The 10,977-nt window shown below is 51.0% G+C and overlaps 1 protein-coding gene across 1 annotated transcript in view; it reads left to right on the top strand.

Annotated features, from left to right (window-relative positions):
- The window catches only part of WWC1 (WW and C2 domain containing 1), a 147,584-nt gene extending 139,465 nt beyond the window's left edge, over nucleotides 1-8,119 (top strand). The window contains exons 20-23 of the mRNA XM_061189920.1: nucleotides 818-910; nucleotides 3,483-3,716; nucleotides 5,901-6,022; nucleotides 7,327-8,119. Coding sequence (XP_061045903.1) covers nucleotides 818-910; nucleotides 3,483-3,716; nucleotides 5,901-6,022; nucleotides 7,327-7,393 — 516 coding nt within the window. The 3' untranslated portion in view covers nucleotides 7,394-8,119. The remainder of the gene's footprint in view (nucleotides 1-817; nucleotides 911-3,482; nucleotides 3,717-5,900; nucleotides 6,023-7,326) is intronic.
- Nucleotides 8,120-10,977: the final 2,858 nt, after the last annotated feature.

A 10,977-nucleotide genomic window follows, 5' to 3' on the forward strand; every position in this document is an offset into this window, starting at 1 on the left:
AGAGTCTGTAGCATCAGCCTGTGGCGATCCCAGTGACTTGGAAATACGACTCCGGCGAGAAGCCCCCGCCTCACACATCCTGGGATGTGCTGCCATCCTCACCTCCCTCTCCGGTCCTCCCACTGGGACACAAACTGTCAGTGGAAAAGCATCCGCCTTGACCATAGCCCTGATCTCTGGCTATGGATGAGGAATATTAGCCCTCTGGGGAGAGTCCATATCACTAAGTGACTGAAGGATTCTGAGGAGGGGAGAGCTGTGAAATCAGCACAGCCCTCACAGAGCGTGTCTGGCCCATCTTCTCCAGGGATACGGTCCCCGAGGCTTTGCCTGTGGGCTGCTTTTTTATGTATATGTCAGTCTTGACAGGGGCTCCATTTGAGCCATGAAAGCGGCTCTCGGGGCAACAGGGAAGATTTGATACAAATAGGCCTTAGCGTAGGAGGTCAAGAGGTCAGTAGATCCTGGAGTCACGCTGTCGGGTGTCAACCCCTCCATGCTGCTGCTACCAGCTCTCCAACCTCGAGCAAGTTCGGTAACCCCTAACCCTCCGTCTCCTCCCCCATGGGTTGCTGGAAGGGTTACATGAGATATCGCATGGCTGGCACGTAGGGGTGTGCATCGTTGAGTACACACTCAGTGAATGTTCACCTAGGGAGAAAAGGAAGGTTGAATGAAACCTGCCTCCTGCAGCCCGCGGGGAACAAGGAGAGGAAGGACTGGGCTGAGGGCGGGGACCCCACCATGCTCCAGGCCCCAGTGGGCTTTCCGCATGCACTTAGAGCTTCATTAGCTTCCCACGCCTTTTCTCTGGCAGCTGAACCGAAGTGACAGTGACAGCTCCACCCTGTCCAAGAAGCTACCTTTTGTTCGAAATTCCTTGGAGCGGCGCAGCGTCAGGATGAAGCGGGTAAGACGATCACCTCGGAGCTGTGCGTCCACCTGCTCCTCCCTCGTTTCCCCGAGCCACGTGTCCGGCACACACATCCCCTGACGCCTGACCATTTCTCCTCAGCCACTGGTTGGAAGAAAGTCACTCCCGCAAGCATGGGGCTATTTGCAAATGGAAGCTGGTGAACTGTAAGGCCTGGGGAGGCACTGGGGAAAGTGCCAGAGGGTCAATGTAACATCGTTATTATGACCAATAGGCTTAGATCAGGAGTGTGCATACTTGGCTTTGTTTTCTTGGGTAGGCATCAGAGTCACTAAGAACTAATCAACCCAAGACGTCACAGCCACCGATGGGAGCCTGCCTCAGGCAGGACTCGGTTCGGTTGTGTGTCGTCTAGCTGACTGGGCAGCTGCAGGTCCTGACAGCCTCCCTGCTGGCGGAGAAGCCGGGCGCCCCCCCACCCCCACCCCGCCGCCCCCCATGGGCTTCTCTCAGTCCAGCTGGAAACGCGCAGGGAAGAGGCCACAAGCTGTCCCTGCAGAGCAATCTGGCCTTTCCTTACGGAGACTTGGCTGAGGGGTCAGGATGGGGCCGTCTTAGACAATGGCCCAACTCCCCACAAGGACTTTCACCAACCAGTCAGGGCTGCAGGAGGTGCGGTGTGGCCCTCCCCACTTTGGCCTTTCAACGCAGGCTCGACAGCAGTTCTGGCGAGCTTGCAGAACTAGAAGAAACCCAGGAGCCAGAATGTCAGAAAGAGAAGCAGAGAGAGCAAAGCGAAAGAGAAAGTGCAGAGAAAGGAGAGCGTGCTGACAGCCCCACGCAGGGGCAGCTGTTCCGCATCTCCCGCGGGCCTGCTGCTGACAGCCCGCACGGAGAGTGGTCCTGTGCCTGTCCCCACCCCGCCCCCCCCCAAGTCTCCAGAAAGAACTAGAGAGAGCAGGAGAAAGAAGTCAGTGCAGAAGAGGCGCACCCGGAAAGGAGAGAGTGCTGGCTGCCGGAGAACGTGGACATGGCCTTAAGTGACAGGGATGTCCCACCCCAGCCCCACCCCGTCTGCTGTGGCTGGCTGGTGCTACAGTCCCTGGAGCACCAAGTCTCCTTGGGAGCTTGTTGATGATGCAGATTCCGAGGCCACACTCCCAGACTGTCTCATCCAGGCAGCTGGCGTGGGGCCCTGGAAACTGCATTTTAATAAGATCCTCGGAGGATTCTGGAGCAGGTGTTCCGGGATCCACTCCTGGAGAAATGATGCTGCAGCTGCAGAAGCTCCCGCCTGCTCCCCCTGCACATCCTACAACTCACTCCCTGCAGTTACTAATCATAGGAGTGATAGCCCATCATATTCACAGGTCCCACCCACACTGAAGAGGAGGGTGTTACACAGGGCTTCTATGTTAGGAGGTAGGAATCTTGGGAGCCATCTTAGAACTCCATCTCCCACAGTCATTTAGTCATTCTTTTTTAATGATTAGTGTTTTCTGATAGGAGAGTTAATGAGTTAAGTTAATCAAGATCTTTTACATACAGATAACTGAAGAACTCAACTCAAATATAGCTTGAAAGTGAAAAAGGGAATGTATTGGCTCATTTAATGGAAAACTCTAGGATGTTGGACTGACTTCAGGCATGGATTGATCCAGGAGCTGAACCAATGTCATCACGCTTCAGTCCCCCTCTCATGGCACTGCTCTCTCCAGATGGCTTAATTCTTTAACAGGGCTACCCCATATGCTGGTGAAGACGACCATGATCAGTTCTAGGTTTATATCTTGCTGGCTCAGCGGCCTCTGTGTAAAGACATTGCCTCTTTTCCCAGTAGCTCAGCAAAAGTGCCAGAATTGAGTGGTACTGCCTGGACTTGGATAACATGCTCACCCCTGAAGCAATCACTGAGATTCTGATTGGCCAGGTTCAGGTCACATTCCTATCCCTGAAGCCCCCCATGTGAGACAGATGGATTGACTATGGCAGATGAGTGGATCCCCAAGGGAAGATGAGGACGCTATTATTATAAGACTAGAGACGTGGAAGCTGAACAGGCAGAAACAATAGATGTCCATTACAGGACCACAAAGTCAATGCATGGGGAACAGACCTGCATTGAGGAGACAGCTTTAGAGCAGGATAGTGACAAGAATCCAGTAAAGGAGGGGGTAAATGTTGAGGACACTGTGAGTAGGGAAAGCAGCACCGTGTAGGGAGTGAGTGGGTAGGTTCTGGAGCCGGCTCCTGGGGTGGAATCTCGGCTTTACTGCTTGTAATCTGTGTGATTTAACCTCTGGGAGCCTTCTCATCTGTGCAGATGGTAACAGTCAGGACCTCACAGGGTTGTGAAAATGAACTGAGGTAACAGAAGTAAAGCGCCTAGCACCGTGCCTGGGACACGAAAATGCTCAATAATACGAGCAGTAGACATGGAAAACATCAAGACGGGCTCCAGGGGGAGGGCGAGCCCCATTTTTGAAGGAGCGGAAGCCCGCAGATGAACGAAGGAGGGAGGGTGTCTGAGGTTCAGGCCAGGGGGTCGTGTAGGCTCACTGGACCCGGCCCTGTAATAACGAGTCAAAAACCGTCCCCACCTCCGTAGCCTTCGTCTGTCAAATCCCTGCGCGCCGAGCGCCTACCACGCACCTCGCTGGACCTCGAGTTGGACCTGCAGGCGACCAGGACCTGGCACAGCCAGCTGACTCAGGAGATCTCGGTGCTGAAGGAGCTCAAGGAGCAGCTGGAACAGGCCAAGAGCCACGGGGAGAAAGAGCTTCCACCGTGGTTGCGGGAGGACGAGCGCTTCCGCCTGCTGCTGCGGATGTTGGAGAAGCGGGTGAGTGGCGCTCCGCCCGTGCAGAGGGCGCGCTGCTGCAAGGGAGGCCGACCGGACCTTCGAACGGGTCCTGCAGCCCTGTGACGCACTTGGAGTGTTCCCAGGTCCCCTCACGCCCATCAGCAAAGAGGTCCAGGAATCCCTCTGCCCAACAAACTTTATTAACTCTTTACCTGGCTGCCGGGTCCTTTTGCCGCATTCCCGTGTTTATGTGTGCACGCCCTTACTATTCACACGTTTATTCCTCCAGGTGGTCCTTCATCAAACATGTTGGGTACCTAATCTACGCTGGGGCACACGCTTGAACAGAGTAAATACAGAACGCTGACCTGCCCCAGTGCCTGCCCATGCGGTCCCGCAGAGCAGGTGTTTCCAAATGGGAAAGGAGCGGCTCCTGGCAGGGCTTTGTCCTGAGGGAGACGCCTGGGAATACAAGCCTGCTCGCGTCCCTGCCCTAGTGTAGTGAGTTTGAGGGATTTCAGCAGTTGCTCAAGGAAGAAGATATAACCACAAAATGGCCAGAGCACACAATGAGTTTAATTTGAGTGGCTGCTGCTTTCACAACTTTGCATCTGGGGGAAGTCCCTCACTGCATGACAATGCCCATCCCCCCCCCCCAAAAGGCAGCTGTTCTGGGACCACTACCTAGAGAGGAGGAGGGCAGGGGAAAGGGGGTTGGAAAGGAGGCCTAGGCATCTAGATGATGTCATTCAGAGCACCATGAGGAGTCTCTGGGTTGGAGAACACCAAAGCAGCAGCAGTTTGGGGTCTCTTATTGCCCTGGGGTTTATCTTATCTATGACTAGCAGATGTTGAGTGCAGCTTTAGGGGGTATGCAAAACAGGCAGGTTCTAAACAGCTAAAAAATCTTCTTATTTGAGCTTCATTTTAAACAGTTGGATGGGTAAAAATTTGACTTTGGCACCAGTGGGCTCTTGAGATCCCGGACTATGGTGAAGAAATAAATACCATAGGGCCAACACACAGAGGCCACCTTCGACTCAATTTCTATAATACCTGCCAGGATTGCGGTCCATGGCAGAAATGATAGACTTTTGCTAGTTTTCTCTGTACACAGCCAAGCAGTGCAAGAGCACCTTACACATGGTGCCTGCCTGGATTGTTGGGAGGGCCATTAGCTAAAATTCCAGCTCTCAGTGCAGGTGACGATAACTTAGAGCAGGAAGGTGGTACTGGGCTTCTTAGGTCTGGACTAATGTGGGAGCTTCAAATTGACTCTGGTAATTCAGAAGTTCCAGAAATGTTTATTTCTTTCTTATTTATTACTTACACCCTAATGAACTTATAATAGAGTTATAATAATAGCATTAAGAGAAAATAGAAAATTAGAGAAAGTTTTAAGGAAGAGAAGGCAATAAATATATCCCTAATCTAATGGTAGTTGTCTATTACATTTATCTTGGCGCTTCCTAGTAGCCAAGGCAAAAAGAGGTAAGAAAACAAGTGCATATGTGCCCTACCTTAAGAAAGCACCAACTAAGAAAAGCTGACCTTTTAAATAGAAAAAAAAAAAAAAGTACATCTGTGACTGTCTGATGATGAGCTTCTATTAAAAAGCCATTTAAATGGTAGCTTCATTGACCAAAATTCTGTCTTTATGCAGTGTTTTCAAGTATATGGAACATAGATATTTTAGGGCTCTCTGGTTTGTTCTCAAAAGTGCTTGCATAGGTTTGTATCAGGAGGGAAGAGTGTAACGTGCCTAAAGCCCTTGAGCACAACTGCATGACGTGGAATTGGGTTTCCACCATTTCTCAGTGGTTTGACGTTAAAGAAATTTCTTAACATGCCTGAGCCTTAGTTTCCTCATCTGTAATATAGAGGTAATTAAAAAATTGACCTTCTTAGGTGGCCCTGAGAATTAGAGAGGCAGCACACATTTCACCTGGTAGCCCCTGTCTCCTTACTTCTGACAGGTCCACACAGGTATTCAGTTCCCCGGCCCCGAAAACCTGTCCCGTCTGACAGATGATGGGATCACTTCCCCTCATTGTTCGGGATAAAGAGGATCCTATGGTGGAACAGGAAGCGTCAGGGTGCCTCTTCTGTGACCCTCAAACCTTTTAACTGCAGCAGACTCCTTATTTGTGCTAGAAAGTCCTCCGTGGCTGACCCATTTCTAGAGACCCTAAGGACTCTCTACTGCCTCACTTTGCCCTCCAGATGGACCGAGCAGAGCACAAGGGCGAGCTTCAGACAGACAAGATGATGAGGTCGGCCGCCAAGGACGTGCACAGGCTTCGAGGCCAGAGCTGTAAGGAGCCCCCAGAAGTGCAGTCTTTCAGGTCAGCACGTGGGCGCCCGGCCAGCCGGCTTTCCCTTTCCCACCCTGCCCGCCCAGCCTCGGTCTTCTTTTCTCTGCCTCGCTGCTCCCCGTCCCACGCTCCCTTCCATAGCGGAGCCCCAGCTCCCTCTGTAGCAGATGTTCACCCTCTGCCAAGCCGTCCCCGGCAGTCTGTGAGCCCTGCGGTGCTTTCCCTCAGCTGTCTTGATCAGCCCCCACACAACTCGAGCTCATGTGTTAGATCCTCTTGTTTAATGAATCAGCCAAGTGCTCCACCCTTTCCTCTTAGCGTTTCCATCCCCAGTAACTGCGGAGGATTGGCTGAATGATAAATAAGCCTGGGAGTGATGGATGCTTGCCGGGCCTCCCTAGCTCTGCTTGCTGCCTGCCGGGGTCTCGGGGAGATGCCTTCTTGCCGCCCTGGACCCAGGCGTGTCATGGGAGGGCGCCACATGCCATTTGGCCTGGGCCTCCCATTCACAGAGGGCTTTGCATTTAGACTTGTGTTGTCCTCTCAGAAAAGATACTCATGTTTGTGTATGTGTTAAAACACATTCCTTTGTGGAATATAAACGTGTAAAATGTACTGTCATTTGTCTAACCACATTTGGACATCCCTTAATTTCTAACCAATTGGAAATCTAAAACAAACCAACAGTGGAAGTGGCCCAAGGGCCCTTTCAGACTCTGGAGGCCTCTGATTGGAACTGAAGGTGGCTGGGCCTGCTAATGTCCCTTACAGCAGTGGTTCTCAATCAGGGATGATTTGGGCCTCTGGGGGACATGTGGCAATGTCTAGGGACTTTTTTTTTTTTTTTTTTGGCTGTGTTGGGTCTTTGTTGCTGTGCGTGGGCTTTTCTCTAGTTGCGGCGAGCGGGGGCTGCTCTTCTTTGCGGTGCGTGGGCTTCTCATTGCGATGGCTTCTCTTGTTGTGGAGCGCGGGCCCTAGAGCGTGCGGGCTTCAGTAGTTGTGGCACGTGAGCTCAGTAGTTGTGGCACACGGGCTTAGTTGCTCCGCGGCATGTGGGATCTTCCCAGACCAGGGATCAAACCCGTGTCCCCTGCATCGGCAGGCGGATTCTTAACCACTGCACCACCAGGGAAGTCCCTAGGGACATTTTTGATTGTCAGAACTGGAAGGAGGGGGGGGAGAGCTTGCAGCTGGCATCTAGTGGGTGGAGCCCAGGGATGCTGCTAAACATCTTACATGCACAGGACAACCTCACCACAAAGAATTATCCTGCCCATTTTACCTATAAAGTGAGGATGAAAAACCCTGCTTTAAAGGGATGGCCTCTTTTACAGGGAGAAGATGGCATTTTTCACCCGGCCTCGGTTGAATATCCCGACCCTCTCTGCGGACGACGTCTAATCGCCAGAAAAGTATTTCCTTTGTTCCACTGACCACGCTGTGAACCTAGACTGTGGCTAAATTTATTTATGTGGTGTTATATGAAGGTACTGAGTCACGAGTCCTCTAGCACTCTTGTCGGTTTGAAGACAAACAGATTTTTTTAGTTTGGGTTCTATTATTAAAAAAATAAAAACAAAAAAACCCACAAAAAACCAGCATTACAATGACAAGATTGTATAGTTTGTATATTTAGGAATGTATTTTTGAGAAAGAAAATTTAAATGAACTAAAGCAGTGTTAAGTTGCTGCTCTTCTTAAAATAAAATTGTTTAGATTTTTTTTTTTTTTTTGTACAGCTCTACCTTCTAGAGGTTTCACTGCAATAAGAAGTAATGTTTGGGGGACGGTAATCCTCAAAGGACGTCCTGCAGATGTCACAGCACAGCTGACCTTTCCTACTTAACATATTTTGTACAATAGTTAAAAAAAAAAAAGTGCACGGGAACTGTTTGGGGGATTCTGAGGTACACCCACGAATCTTCACGTGCTGTGATGTGTTTTTATGTGGCCGCCTGACATGGAGCAGGCAGCGTGGGGCCGGCTGAGCTGCCCAGCCCGTGCCAGTGACAGGCCTGCCCACGCTGGCCTCAGATGCCCAGTGAAGCCACTGAAACGAGTGAGGGAGGGCTGTGGAGAACTCCTTTCAGTTTTATCTCCATCAATAAAGTGGCCTTTCTGAACGAACGTCCTCGCTCTCTTTTTCTCCTCCACCCCCTCACTTCCTCTGTGTTTCCCTGATTTTGACTCTCTGCTTCCCAATCATTCCCTCCCTACCCATCCCCAGTCCAGGGGATGATTTTTTTCTTTCCTCTGCTCATTTGCTCATTAAGTGAAAATCACTGCTCAGCTGGGGCTGTTGCAGACATCCGAAGTCAGCCGTTAACAAACAAGTAGCAGAATCTCTTCCTCCTTCCTTCCTCTGAAGTTAGCCCGTGCAGTTGTCCTCCAAGTGTTGGGTTGGCCCAAAAGTTCGTTCGGGTTTTTCCGTAAGATGTTACAGAAAAACCCGAACAAACTTTTGGGCCAACCCACGATAATATGTTGCACTGCCAGCCACATCAGAATCACTTGGGGCAGCTTGTTAAAAATACAGACTCCTGGACCCCTCCCCAGACCAGGATGGCTCAGAGACCAGCTTTTATCCGCGTTCCCACTGTAAGTCTTACACACACTGCAGTTTGAGGGACCAGCTGGTTTAATATGAATGAAGACCAGGCAGAGGCAAAGTGGTGTCACCCCACATCCTACTGGAGAGTCAGGCAAGGGACACTAAGAGACGTGACCCTCTCCGGGCCACTGAGGACCATTGGGGGAGGGGTAAGGAGGGAGTAGAGCCCCCTTCTAGGCTTCGGGGGCTTTCCCCCAACTCCTCACTACGTTCCTTACGTGGCGGTTCCTTGTGTATTATTCCTTATGTAGAAGGAACCTGGAGTGGTGTAGAATCCACCGTTATTCCCCACGTGGCTTCCAGGTCTTTGGACAGCCAGGCCTCCCTCTAACTATCCAGTCCAGTTCCTCACCACCAAGCCAGGACTTCACCTCTCTGAACACACGAGTGTCGAATGCACTCTCTCACCTTCTGTGGAAATCCATCACATGTGCTGAGGGTTGGCTTGGACGTTTCTTTAAATGAGTATCAACGTTGTCCCTGACTCAATTGTAATAGGTCCAAGAGCACACAGGTTGCGTCTTGTGCTGTTCCTGTGGCCCTTAATGCCTGCCCAGCTTAGAGCATTGAGACAGCTGCTGACCCTGCCCTTCAGTTCAGGGCTCTGGCCGTAGCAATGGGGCAGATGACCTATCCCACTGGCCACCACGATTAGACTGAGGCTAGGCCTGGGGCCCCAGCTGGGCCAATCAGAACCTTTCCCCTGCATTTTCCACCTGAAGATTGGAGACTAGATTTTCTCTTCCCAAAGCTATCGTGACCGTGGTTGCAGCTTCTGGGGCCAGCCCTAAGGAGAAGAGCAGATAAAAGAAGTGGAGAAAGAAGGGGTGTTTTGGGGTCTGAATCCACCAAGACCAGAGGTCAGCTGCATCCTTGCTCTATTCTTAGTCTGTTGGTGAACCAAGTCAAGAGTGCTCGGTAAAAACTTGAAAGTCCTGCAACGGGATTTTTTTCACTCAGTCACACCTTCATCCGTGTTCAGCTTTCCCGACGAGGGTCAGCCCCTCCCACCCCCAGAGCAGCAAGTGCGAAGAAGCAGAGCTCTAAACGCCCTCCTTGAGTGTTGGAAAGGCTGCAGCCAGAGAAGTGTGTCTCAGTGTTGCTTCAGCCTATGGAGCATTTGAGAGAAGAAGCAGACCACCTCTGTGGAAGGCAGAAGGCCCTCTGTCAGCCGTGGCATTGAATTCTCTATAAAAGCAGTTCACTGGCCAAACACGAATACATCCTGTTGCTTGCCTGGCAAGAAATTGAGGAATAAATAAGGGATCATCCATTTGTAATTGTGCTTGTGTCTTCTCCAGAATCTTCAGGGAAAAAAAAGCTCAGACATGTGAGATGACTTGCTCAAGATCACTAGGATAATAAATGGCCAGAGCTAGGATGCAGATCCTATCTTTGGACTTCAAAATTTCTATTGTCTTTCAGCTCCACTCTCTGTTTCCTGGGGTTACCACGTCACATGAGGTCCTACTTGAAGGGACTCTGAACATTTGGTTTTGAAGAATGAAGTCATGAAATCCTGTGGTTCCTCTGTATGGGGGTATGGAGAACGGAGGGGTGACTAGGAGACTAGTCTGGGAAAAGACACTCAGTAAACCTCAGTGGGTCTGACTGTCCTGTTCATAAAACCGGTAGTTGCCTTTTGACTGTAAATATTTTGCAGTATGCACACTGGCAGCCTTTGTGCCTCCTGCCTCCGAAGAAAGCTAACCAGCAAGATCTGTCCAGTGAACTGTCCCTCTGCTGATCAGGTTCCAGCCACGCTGACCTTTCTTCTCTCCATCCCCACCACAGGGCCTTTGCACCTCTGGTTCCTTCTGCCTGGTTCCACTCTTCCACCGTGTCTTTATCCCCCCACTATACGGCCCTCTGTTCATCCCTATTCAGATCTCAGTTCAATCCTCACCCCCTTGGAGAGCCTCTCCACCCTGACCCTGGGCCACCCCATCCACTTACCCTCCCACACGTCATTCTGTGACACAGTGACCTGCTTTGTTTGCTTCAGAGCACTGTTCCTCTCTGCAGTGATCTTGTTACATCCCTCTTGCCTGTCTCTTCCCTCTAGGACATAAGATCTTAAAAGCAGGGACCTTGCTTGCCTTGCTTTCTGTTGGATCTGATGCAGAGTGGGTCCTTAATAAATACCTGCGGAATGCATGAAGGAGATGAGAAGTCTGCCCCAGAGGTGTGTTTAATCTCGTCTCCTTTGTCATTCCAAATCAGGAAGTAAGGTAGGTTCTGGGTGGGAGAGGAGTACTGAAGACTGCTATGGGGGGTGTCAGGATGCAGGTGTCTCTCCAATCAGGCTCAGCGCACACCCCCAAACACACCCACACGTCACCCTACAACATAAAGAAGCAGAAGTGATGGGGAT

The sequence above is a fragment of the Eubalaena glacialis genome, chromosome 4 (assembly GCF_028564815.1).
Source record: "Eubalaena glacialis isolate mEubGla1 chromosome 4, mEubGla1.1.hap2.+ XY, whole genome shotgun sequence".
Taxonomy (NCBI): Eukaryota; Metazoa; Chordata; class Mammalia; order Artiodactyla; family Balaenidae; genus Eubalaena; species Eubalaena glacialis.